This window comes from Notolepis coatsorum (assembly GCF_963971535.1).
Source record: "Notolepis coatsorum genome assembly, chromosome: 19".
Classification (NCBI taxonomy): Eukaryota; Metazoa; Chordata; class Actinopteri; order Aulopiformes; family Paralepididae; genus Notolepis; species Notolepis coatsorum.
The window spans coordinates 72,577,329-72,590,657 of NC_140183.1; the positions used below are offsets into that span (position 1 = coordinate 72,577,329).

At 45.2% G+C, this 13,329-nt stretch overlaps 1 protein-coding gene across 2 annotated transcripts in view; it reads right to left on the reverse strand.

Moving 5' to 3' along the window:
* LOC311246211 (uncharacterized protein) overlaps positions 1–13,329 on the reverse strand; it is a 108,606-nt gene that overhangs the window by 93,412 nt on the left and 1,865 nt on the right. For both annotated transcript variants that reach the window (XM_084336331.1, XM_084336330.1), the window contains exon 4: positions 3,187–3,339. In XM_084336331.1, the coding sequence (XP_084192457.1) occupies positions 3,187–3,339 (153 nt within the window). The remainder of the gene's footprint in view (positions 1–3,186; positions 3,340–13,329) is intronic.

Sequence of the window (13,329 nt, forward strand, 5' to 3'; positions counted from 1 at the left end):
AGGATTTGGGGCGGCTGGGTGGCGCAGCGGACTAAGCGCTCATCACCAACGCAAGAGACACTGGTATCGAATCCGGCTGTCAGCGTTGCCTCCGGCTTGGCCGGCCGTCATACTGGCTCAATTGGCAGAGTCAGCGGGAGGGAAGCCGGTGGGGTGGTATTCTGGTCAATGTAAACAGCTACTCCTACAGGTCGGTCAGGGCGCCTGCACAGCGAGGGAGGGAGATGGTGAGGGTAGTGTGAGCCTCCCACACGTTACACCTCACCAATGAGAGTCCGCGCTGGCAGGTGAAAAGATGCTGCTGGCTGTCTCCTATGTCTCGGAGGAAGCATCTGATAGACTTCAGGGCTCCCTAAACCGACCAGTGGGGGGCACATGCAAGCTACGATCAGGAAGGGGAGGGGTGAATTGGCATAACGACTAAATTGGGATGGGAGAAAAAAAACACAGAAAAACAGGAGGAGAAAAAGTGGATAAAAAAATAAAAAATAAAGCAAGGATTTTTTAGGGTTTCCCGTCTCGTGTACATGTCCATTCGTGTTTTTGTGCCTTTTTATGTTCCATGTATGGACCACAATGGAAACAAGCCATGGCTTTATTGTGTTTTATCCATTTTTGACCAGCGTGATGACACTGTTATTGTTTTTTTCAAATGTTTGTCCTACGATTGTCAAAATAAAGTATTCAATCAATCAAAGTAACTGCTTTTGTTTCAATCATTTTATAAAAACAATTCTTCTTTCCATTTATTTTATTGCTTGCGATATGCAATTTTTCTACCGAGTCCTGCATTTTATTATTAATTTGTAAATTAAATGTTTTGTTTTGTCAAAGCACTCTCGGCTGCTTTCTATTGCATGAGGGGTGCTTTATAAATAAAGTTTATTATTATTATAAATTTGTATTGTAAATTAGTGTATTGCTAATTAGAGCTACTTCATCATGAGTCTGCTGCTGACGCCATTCCTATTGCTTTTCCCCCCTGTTGTCCTATTTTATTGATGTTGCTGCTTACGAGGCAGAGGAGCCAAGACAAAATAATTTTACCCGCTGTACAGTATGAAAGGTGTGACAATAAATCTGATACAATGCTAACAGTTCCAGGCTATTTTTAGCTAGCGAGAAAGTGGCCCGAAATACCATCACCCATGAGAGGTCTGTTGCCATTTTGACAGAATATACAGATTCCTAGTGCAAAGAAGAGAATGCACAGTTACATTATACATATTTATATTTACTGTATATATATTTATCTACATCCGTCTGAATATACCTGCATATAATCCTTTTTATATACCTATTTATATACCTGCATATACCCATATTATTCTGTATGATAGCATGTACAATAATGCTGTATATATATATAATGTATATATATATATATATATATATATATATATATTTGTTCCACATTTGTCTGTATATAATCCATTTTACATATCTGTAGATACTATATCTATATCTGTACATATCCCTTACCTACTCTTACTAGTTATACCACTGCCCAGTATGACTTACTTACTATGGTCTTTATACCTTTATCACTGGACATAATAATAATATAACACTGTATACATTTGATTCGAATTATTTCTCAGTAGTACTCATTTATATATACTCCACTTTAATCACCTGTACATTGTATATTGCTATTGCACTTTACTGTTACATTTACATTTGCTAAACCACTTTTTGTTGTACTGTACTTGTGCTGTATGATGACAAGATTTGAATCTAATCTAAATAAAAATGATAACAAGGGTATGATTAGAATGACATGTAGCAGTCACTATAACACGGTGTGCAACTGCAATTTGACCAGAATACACAGATACTGTACAGTAGTTGAAAGGACAATGCGGAAATGTCTGTATAATTAGTCTATTCACCGGCAGCAGCCAGCAGTGCAGAAGCGATTAGCAGCATCCGCTCCCCCCCCCCCACAGATGGCTGAGAGAGTTGTCATCAGTCACAGGTGGGTATATTATAATAGCGAAGGGCTGTTTGTGCACAAAGGATCACCTGAATGTTCAACTCTCTAGCCTCATTATGAGAGATTGCACGCCTGAAAGGGTTGATGATACACAAGAGTGTTGTTCTGAACGACGGCACAACAAAGAAAAGAATGCCTCCTTCATCCCAAAGTATTTCCCTTTGAATTGGCTATAATTGTAATCTGCACACGGGTCCATAATTACATGGAGAACAACTTATTCAGTAGAATAGCTGAATAGAAGGAAAATGCCACCTTGACACAAATTAATGAACGGTGTGCTAGATGTGGGCTGTGCCGTTTGTAATTAAATGTATGCCTGGGATGTAGGACTATTCGTGTACTCGCTGTTGTTGTGTGTGTGTGTGTGTGTGTGTGTGACTACTTTATACACACAACAGTGGCGCGGAGGCAGGATGGCCTAGAGGTAAAGTGGCCGGCCAGTAACCGAAAGGTCGCTGGTTTGATCCCCACCCACTGACAGGAGGGTGTATTCCAGCTGGTGACTGAAATGTGGCTGCTGGTATTACATCTACAGTGCCCACCATCCTGTCTAAGTGCCCTTGTGCAAGGCACTGAACGACAAAACTGCTCCTGCTGCACTGGGGACGACCCTGCGCTCTGAGCTTTCTGATTAAATGCATATGTGTGGTGAACTGTGTGTACTGTATGTGTAACTAGAGGGCATATGCGAAAAAACTAATTTAAATTACCTTGTGTACATTGACAATAAAATGTGTGTGTGTGTGTGTGTGTGTGTGTGTGTGTGTGTGTGTGTGTGTGTGTGTGTGTGTGTGTGTGTGTGTGTGTGTGTGTGTGTGTGTGTGTGTGTGTGTACGATATTCCTTTAGTGATCCCCTTGGGGAAATTCAGGCATCATAGAGCATGGGGGAGGGGGAGGGGAGGTACAGGTAGTAGAAGACATGGTACAGGTCACAGAATTATAGTACAGTGGAGAAGTAAAAATCTAGTAAAAATAGAATAAAGTGTAAACAATATAACAATATAATTAACTCTGGACATGCGCAACGCATAAGGGGCAACAAGGTGCAAGATGAGGGTATGCATGCCCTATGTTATATTTGCCCTACAATAAATATAGTTACAATGTAACTATACAGTTACAGTTACAGTGTGTGTGTGTGTGTGTGTGTGTGTGTGTGTGTGTGTGTGTGTGTGTGTGTACTCACTGTGGTATCCGCTTGTTTGCCCAGGGCGGCCAGTAGGATCTGTATTCCTCTGCTATAAAAGTCCACAGCCTCCTGGCCCGTGTGGATCTGAGCCAGGTACATGTATTTACTGTGGCCACTGTCCGGGCTCAGCTCCACGGCACGCAGGAACACGTGGGACACACTGGGTCAAGGAACGTATCACGCGCAGAACACGTCAACATGACAAATACAGCACATGAAGGACACATACACACACACACACGCGCGCTCTCTCGCTTTCACTCCATCAACACAAGACGGCTACATGCGGTCCGATGTCTCACTTCTTTTGGTGCCAACAAGCTACATTGAGGATGGCTGCCAACAAGCCATATTGAGGCCGACTGCGTCCAACCTTAAGGTCTTACTCCTGCTCATTCTGTATTACATATCGGACACGTTGTCTGGTGCGATGGCCCTCGTTTGTGTTCGATTGCCTGTTGTTTTGGCAGCAAATCCGTATTAAAGCACTCGTACAATTGATCCCCGCCTCCACTGATCTAAGTGAAGTGTCGCTGTCTGGCGGTGCAGGGCACGGCTGCTGCACCAGCCTGTGTTCCAGGCAATCACTCCCATGTTGTCATCTGTGGTTTTAACGGCATGTATTAGATAGCAGCTACCAGTATCAGCACTTTTTAATAATAATAATAATAATAATAATAATAATAATAATAATAATAAACTTTATTTGTATAGCACCTTTCATATAAGATTTTTTCTTTTTTAAAGATTGTAATAGATTTCTTATTCTAAGAAAGATTATTCTTATGATAGATTTCTGACATTAAAATCTATAAAAAAGACTATTAGCAAGTTTCTGACTAAATGAAAGCAATAAAGTACAGACATAGAATTAGCATAAAACGGACATAAATTAGCATAAATAGACAGACAAATAGTGCAATAGTGCAGCGCAATAAAATAACTCATCTGCAGTACAACAATCACAGTCTTGATGCAATGGGTCCAAGCAGCAGAGTGTATTAAAAGGTATTTAATATTATGCTGCGAGATCTCTTTCTCGCCCTGAGTTATTGTGAAGGTGCGTCAATGCAGGCCAGTGTACTATATGAAGCCAGGAACATCTTATCCATCAACGCCACTGCGGCGCTTACCGTACCTACACCTGCTCAGGACACCTCATCATAAAGTGTTCACTATGCTGGGTGTTTTCCAAAGTAATCCACACTAGTTGTCGTTTTCTACGTCATTTTATCTACACAAAGTAACCACTAGTGCTGTCATTTGATCCTATCCACTTGCAGAGGAGGTGGTATACTACTGAGGAGGTGGTATACTGCTGAGGAGGTGGTATACTGCTGAGGAGGTGGTGGTATACTGCTGAGGAGGAGGTGGTATACTACTGAGGAGGTGGTATACTACTGAGGAGGTGGTATACTACTGAGGAGGTGGTGGTATACTACTGAGGAGGTGGTATACTGCTGAGGAGGTGGTGGTATACTGCTGAGGAGGTGGTGGTATACTGCTGAGGAGGAGGTGGTATACTACTGAGGAGGTGGTGGTATACTACTGAGGAGGTGGTGGTATACTACTGAGGAGGTGGTATACTACTGAGGAGGTGGTGGTATACTGCTGAGGAGGAGGTGGTATACTACTGAGGAGGAGATGGTATACTACTGAGGAGGTGGTATACTGCTGAGGAGGAGGTGGTATACTACTGAGGAGGTGGTATACTACTGAGGAGGTGGTATACTACTGAGGAGGAGGTGGTATACTACTGAGGAGGGGGTGGTATACTACTGAGGAGGTGGTGGTATACTACTGAGGAGGTGGTATACTACTGAGGAGGTGGTGGTATACTACTGAGGAGGGGGTGGTATACTACTGAGGAGGTGGTATACTACTGAGGAGGTGGTGGTATACTACTGAGGAGGTGGTGGTATACTACTGAGGAGGTGGTATACTACTGAGGAGGTGGTATACTACTGAGGAGGAGGTGGTATACTACTGAGGAGGGGGTGGTATACTACTGAGGAGGGGGTGGTATACTACTGAGGAGGTGGTGGTATACTACTGAGGAGGTGGTGGTATACTACTGAGGAGGTGGTGGTATACTACTGAGGAGGAGGTGGTATACTACTGAGGAGGTGGTGGTATACTACTGAGGAGGTGGTATACTACTGAGGATGTGGTATACTACTGAGGAGGTGGTATACTACTGAGGAGGGGGTGGTATACTACTGAGGAGGGGGTATACTACTGAGGAGGTGGTGGTATACTACTGAGGAGGTGGTGGTATACTACTGAGGAGGTATACTACTGAGGAGGTGGTGGTATACTACTGAGGAGGTGGTGGTATACTACTGAGGAGGAGGTGGTATACTACTGAGGAGGTGGTGGTATACTACTGAGGAGGAGGTGGTATACTACTGAGGAGGTGGTGGTATACTACTGAGGATGTGGTATACTACTGAGGAGGTGGTATACTACTGAGGAGGTGGTGGTATACTACTGAGGAGGTGGTGGTATACTACTGAGGAGGTGGTATACTACTGAGGAGGTGGTGGTATACTACTGAGGTGGTGGTATACTACTGAGGAGGTGGTGGTATACTACTGAGGAGGAGGTGGTATACTACTGAGGAGGTGGTGGTATACTACTGAGGAGGTGGTGGTATACTACTGAGGAGGTGGTGGTATACTACTGAGGAGGTGGTGGTATACTACTGAGGTGTTGGTATACTACTGAGGAGGTGGTGGTATACTACTGAGGTGGTGGTATACTACTGAGGAGGAGGTGGTATACTACTGAGGAGGTGGTGGTATACTACTGAGGAGGAGGTGGTATACTACTGAGGAGGAGGTGGTATACTACTGAGGAGGAGGTGGTATACTACTGAGGAGGTGGTGGTATACTACTGAGGAGGTGGTGGTATACTACTGAGGAGGAGGTGGTATACTACTGAGGAGGTGGTGGTATACTACTGAGGAGGTGGTGGTATACTACTGAGGAGGTGGTATACTACTGAGGAGGAGGTGGTATACTACTGAGGAGGTGGTATACTACTGAGGAGGGGGTGGTATACTACTGAGGAGGTGGTGGTATACTACTGAGGAGGTGGTGGTATACTACTGAGGAGGTGGTGGTATACTACTGAGGAGGAGGTATACTACTGAGGAGGTGGTGGTATACTACTGAGGAGGTGGTGGTATACTACTGAGGAGGTGGTGGTATACTACTGAGGAGGAGGTGGTATACTACTGAGGAGGTGGTATACTACTGAGGAGGTGGTGGTATACTACTGAAGAGGTGGTATACTACTGAGGAGGAGGTGGTATACTACTGAGGAGGTGGTGGTATACTACTGAGGAGGTGGTATACTGCTGAATAGGTGGTATACTACTGAGGAGGTGGTGGTATACTACTGAGGAGGAGGTGGTATACTACTGAGGAGGTGGTGGTATACTACTGAGGAGGTGGTATACTACTGAGGAGGTGGTGGTATACTACTGAGGAGGTGGTATACTACTGAGGAGGTGGTGGTATACTACTGAGGAGGTGGTATACTACTGAGGAGGAGGTGGTATACTACTGAGGAGGTGGTGGTATACTACTGAGGAGGTGGTATACTACTGAGGAGGAGGTGGTATACTACTGAGGAGGAGGTGGTATACTACTGAGGAGGTGGTATACTACTGAGGAGGTGGTATACTACTGAGGAGGAGGTGGTATACTACTGAGGAGGTGGTATACTACTGAGGAGGTGGTGGTATACTACTGAGGAGGAGGTGGTATACTACTGAGGAGGTGGTGGTATACTACTGAGGAGGTGGTATACTACTGAGGAGGAGGTGGTATACTACTGAGGATGTGGTGGTATACTACTGAGGAGGGGGTATACTACTGAGGAGGAGGTGGTATACTACTGAGGAGGAGGTGGTATACTACTGAGGATGTGGTGGTATACTACTGAGGAGGGGGTATACTACTGAGGAGGAGTTGGTATACTACTGAGGATGTGGTGGTATACTACTGAAGAGGTGGTATACTACTGAGGAGGTGGTATACTACTGAGGAGGTGGTGGTATACTACTGAGGAGGTGGTATACTACTGAGGAGGGGGTATACTACTGAGGAGGTGGTATACTACTGAGGAGGGGGTATACTACTGAGGAGGTGGTATACTACTGAGGAGGTGGTATACTACTGAGGAGGGGGTATACTACTGAGGAGGTGGTATACTACTGAGGAGGAGGTGGTATCAGGGTTTCCGTTCGAATTTTTTTTTGCAGGTCTGAGTGTCCGGTAGATTTCAATCTACCGGACAAATGGGATAAATTCCGGTCAGAGTTTATTGAGCTTAAAAACAATTGATAGGCCTATATAAAGAATGACATCATCAAGGCATTTATAATATTTAACTTAAAACTAGGCTACTTTTGCGTATATACAGTCATTAATATATTCCAAATAAAATAAGTCCCTCGAGACTTCGTGCTGCTGCCGACTTGAGGTGTCGGTGGGCAGTCTGCCCGACCTTAATAAACAGCAGTCTGTTATAATCACATTTTTATGAGCTAACGAATTCCGTTATATTGGACATTTGTATTAATTATATCAAGCGAAGAACTGAGAAATTTGGCAGAGAGAGACGGCAACATTATCGTGGGTTTGCGTGATGTATATCTCCACCTCCCAACGACTTGGTGCTGGTCATAATGTCCTGTGAAAATAATTCCCTCTAAACACAATTTGATTATTTGAATTGTATTAAAATAGGCTAAAATTAAATAGCCTATGCGATGAACGAAACAATCATTTGTTTCATCGTTGCTTCACCAAGCAGCCGGTCTAATAATGACATCCTGTTGTCAGCGCGAGCTGGCTGCTGATATATTTACGTGAAGCATGGAGCAGCAGTGTTTTTAGGTCCGGTCTGGAAACCGCTCAGCAGCGCCCCCACCCAACAGCTGAATTGCCAATGGCTGAATTGGAGTACTGCACCCTGCCGGCCGGCAGATGGATGCTTCTCGCAAATATATCAGCAGCCAGCTCGCGCTGACAACAGGATGTTATTATTAGACCGGCTGCTTGGTGAAGCAACGATGAAACAAATGTAATGATTGTTTGTTTCATTCATCGCATAGGCTATTTAATTTTAGCCTATTTTAATACAATTCAAATAATCTAATTGTGTTTAGAGGGAATTATTTTCACCGGACATTATGACCGGAGAGATTAAATATGTCGGACTTCAACAGATTTTGCCGGTCAAATACCGGTAATTACCGGCTAACGGAAACGCTGGGTGGTATACTACTGAGGAGGTGGTATACTACTGAGGAGGGGGTATACTACTGAGGAGGTGGTGGTATACTACTGAGGAGGTGGTATACTACTGAGGAGGGGGTATACTACTGAGGAGGTGGTATAGTCCTGGGACTATTAGCGAGTGATCGGACCGAATTGGAATGAGCACCAGCTTCCATTTCCTGTTTCCTGTTTGAGCGATCCGCCGATCGGCCACCAGATGGCGCTCTTGAACCGTTGGAGAGTTGAGAGGGGATCAACAGTAGATCTCAAGTCTCCGGGGGAGAAATATGATTGCGATCAGAGATTTTTGAAATATTGATATCAAAGACGTGGTACGGCGTCTTTGGCAGAATGAGCATGGCGGGGAATGACGTGGTAAGGCGTTTTTGGCGACCGTAGTGTTAATTCGAAGCTTCGAAAAAATTTAAAAAAATATTATAAATATATATTTTTTTTATGTTGTGGCACTTGTACAGCACTTTGTTCAACTTTGTCAGTGCTGTAAAGTTTAAACCTTTTTAAATCTTAGACAAACTAAACACTTTGCTTCCATGAAATATTGTAAGCCGTCATTTGAGGCTTTATAAAAGCAGCACAATGAACACAAATCTGTCAGTGCCGAGTCCAACCTCATCTTAACACTTTGAGAGCCAGTCCGTGTTTTCCTTTTTACCCCCTTGAATGCCCAAATCCACTCCAATGTTAACGTTAATATCGCCTAATCTATGTTTTAAATTATGGCTATGTGTCTAATCTGCCCGTCGCTTATCAAAGACTCATTTTCCAGTCAACATTGTCAAAGCAGATTAAAATCGCTTCATTTCCGTTTGATAGCATTTTGAAAATCACTCGTTTTCGCGGAAAAAACAACCCATTCTATGATAATCGCCTTTTACTGGAATATTCTAGAACGTTGTCATTTGTCGGCCTATTTATGAATCTTTTCAAATAAACGCTAGATAATCGATAGTATATGTGTGCGCACGCACGCTCGTGCCGCGTGCTGATAATCGCTGCTCTTATTTCCTGATGGCTTTTACAGGCTTTTACAGCTATATCACATATAGGGGAAACGCTTATATATCCGTGAAAACTAGTCTGATTATCCTAAGACTGATAACATAGATTCATTACCTGAGATCAGATGGTATCCAAATGGATTATTCCAATTCCTGATCACCATTCGAAAAAATCGATCATTGTATTGATCAACTGTGTATACAGTAGAACACATAATCCACGCTGCTCTTCAGGCTCCGGAGTGATGCCGGTCGATGCCGGCTGCGTGAGTGAGACGTAAAATGTGGAGTTAGAAATCCTTTCTCCCATTCACTTTTATTGAGTCCAATCCAAAAGGGTGATTTACCACATGGGAGACGATAGGGGGCGCTTTTTTCACATCTGAGCGCCTGGGGTGACTGGATCTCCAACGGTAGGCTTGCTTGATGCAATATGATTTAAGATCGCTAATAAAAAAAAAACGAATAAAACGAATATTCTCGTGAGTGGGCATTCAACCCGGGGGGTAATAACACAAGAAAACTCGTGGGTGGCATTCAAAGTGTTAAATAACAAACAGCATTGCTTGTTGTAATTAACAAAGAGAGGCAGAGTTGATTTTGCAGTGCACACACTTTTTTTTTCTTACATAATCGAATTTTATTTTCATATTCGAATCCCATGCCCATCGAACGAAGCTTCGAAGTATTTAAGACAGCCCTACTATAGACGCTGCCATTTCTTGCCTGTACACGCTAACATGGTCACTGTTCTAACCTGTTAACATGGTCACTGTGTGGCTGCTCTAATCTGTTAACATGGTCACTGTGTGGCTGCTCTAACCTGTTAACACTTTGACTGCCATGAAACGTGTTTTGACGTCATTGCTGGCCATGCTCAAGTTGCCGGGGGACGCTGTACAGCGTCCTTATATCAATATTTCAAAAATCTGCGATCGGATTCATATGTCCCCTCCGCTGGCCTGAGATCCACCAGCAGGACCCACTGAGCTCTCTGGCGGTTCAGGAGCGCCATCTGGTGGCCGATCGGCGCAATCGCTTTAACAGGAAGTGGCATAGAGGTTGTGCTACGTCCGTAGTACTTCCGGGTGCTCGCTATAGGTCCCGCGACTCTGGCTCGTCACGCTACACAGTGATCGATTGCCAATAACTCGATAAACAACATGATTTGGACGTATATACCATTATACAAGCTGGAGATGGACCGGGTAAATTTACATCCCATAATGATAAGATTTCAACTCTACGATGATCGCCCAACGGCGCGCGGAGACTGGGGTGAGTTTCAGCGTGTAACGTTACCGTCTTCGATACTAACTGCTATTATCAACATTTGACCCACATTAGATGATTGGTATAACGCTGCCCACGGAATTATAAACGGCCCCTAGCCCATCCGGTCAACATCAGATGACGTGTAGTAACTTCTAGAAGTACGTCTAGTTGTAATTTTTTTATATCGCGCTGATTGCCATAAAACTGTATTGCATCATCAATATAATGTTTTTGGGGCTATAGATCACGTTCTGGAGAAAGCTGCAGAAAGAGATGAAAACATACTTATACATTAGACCATACTTTACTATGAATATGTGAATGAAAAAATTTAACGTTGCTACACAATGAACAATACATATAGGACTTTGAATGGGCCCTAATAATGGCAATGTAGCAATAGAATTTAAAAAGTTATAGCCCTGCAAAGAAGGGGATTTTCTCCATAGACAAATAGCGCTGGCAATCTATGGTATATCATGAATTTAACCTTAGGCAACCAAAGTGTTAACATGGTCACCGTGTGGCTGCTCTAATCTGTTAACATGGTCACTGTGTGGCTGCTCTAACCGGTTAACATGGTCACTGCTCTAACCTGTTAACATGGCCACCGTGTGGCTGCTCTAACCTGTTAACATCAGCTGTGTGGTTGCTCCAACCTGTTAACATGGGTTGGGTGGCTGCACTAACCCAACATTAACATGGGTGCCGAAATGAAAAGCAAGACATTCCGCTGATATACTCTACTGTCTATCTAAAAGAGGAACACTTATGCGGACGTATGCTGACAAAATGGAGACACAAATGGCACAGAATGACACAAGAGGCTTATGGCGGGGACTGAGGACGATAACTGACTACAAAGTCAGCGCCCCCTCAATGGGGAGCGACGACGCCTCTCTCGCGGACAAACTCAACTCTTTCTACGCTCGGTTTGGTGCAGACAGTGGCGCCGCTAGCTCAACGTCACTGGCGCACCGGCTGTTGTGGAGGGGGGGGGGGGGGGGGATACGCGGGGGGGGGGGGGGGGGCGGGGACGCTCTCTCATTGTCGGTACACAGTGTGAGAAGAGCATTTATGCAGGTGAACACCAGAAAAGCTGCTGGCCCAGATGGAATAACAGGACACATACTTAAGTCCTGTGCTAACCAGCTAGCCCCTGTGTTCACCGCCATATGTAAATCGATCCCTCCCCAACATTTCTCAATGACTACAGACCAGTGTGGCACTCACCTCTGTGGCCATGAAATGTTTCGAGAGGCTGGTCAAGGATCACATTTGTGCCTCCCTCCCCAGTGATATGGACCCTATGCAATTTGCATACAGGCCAAACAGGTCCACTGATGATGCGGTCTCCCAAGTACTGCACAGCACCCTCTCTCACCTTGACCGCCAGAAGGGGGGCTATGTGAGACTGTTGTTCATACAGCTCAGTGTTCAACACCATAGTCCCCACCAGACTGGTGGACAAACTGATCGAGCTGGGTCTGAGCTCCGCTCTGAGCGCCTGGAATGGATACTGGACTTTCTGAGCGAAAGGCCCCAGGCGGTCAGGGTGGGGGGTCAGACCTCCAACACCATCACCCTGAGCATCGGGTCCCCCCAGGGCTGTGTTCTGAGCCCCCTGCTGTACTCACTATACACACACGACTGTGTGGCCAAGTTCAGCTCCAACTCCATAGTGAAGTTTGCGGACGACACAGTGGTGGTGGGGCTGATCTCGGACAACGACGAGAAGGGCTACCGGGAGGAGGTTGAGGTACTGGAACGCTGGTGCCAGGACAACAGCCTGCTCCTGAACATTGGTAAAACCAAGGAGCTGATCGTGGATTATAGGAGAGGACAGCAGGAGACACACACACCACTGAGGATAAACGGGGCTACCATGGACAGGGTGAGCAGCTTTAAGTACCTGGGGGTCCACATCTCAGAGGATCTGACATGGACAACACACATAGACTCAGTCGTAAAAAAGGCAAAGCAGCGCCGCCCTCTACCACCTGAGACAGTTAAGGAAGTTCAGAGTATCTGGGAAGATACTCCAGTCCTTCTACTCCGGAGCTGTAGAGAGCATCTTGACTGGAAACATCACTGCCTGGTGTGGTATGGAAACAGCACGGCACAGGACAAGAAGGCCCTACAGAGAGTGGTGCGCTCAGCCGAGCCTACCACAGGTATTGCACTACTACCCCTGCAGGTTCTATACAACAAGAGGTGCAAATCCAGAGCCTGCAGAATAATGAAAGACCCTCACCACCCCAACAACAGCCTGTTCATGCTGCTGAGGTCAGGCAGACGCCTGCGAACACCAGCTACTAGGACAGAGAGACTTCGGCTCAGCTTCTTCCCCCAGGCCATCAGAGCCTTGAACACTGAACTCTCCACACACAAGCACACATGAGCACACACACGACACACACACTGTACACTACACGCTCGCACACTAGCAGCCACTTTAACATGAGCAAGCAAGCACACACTCATGCTGCACACGCCCACACTTCAGACCCAGTGCCTCATCCGTAGCTAACAGTGTATTGCACTACCACAGGAC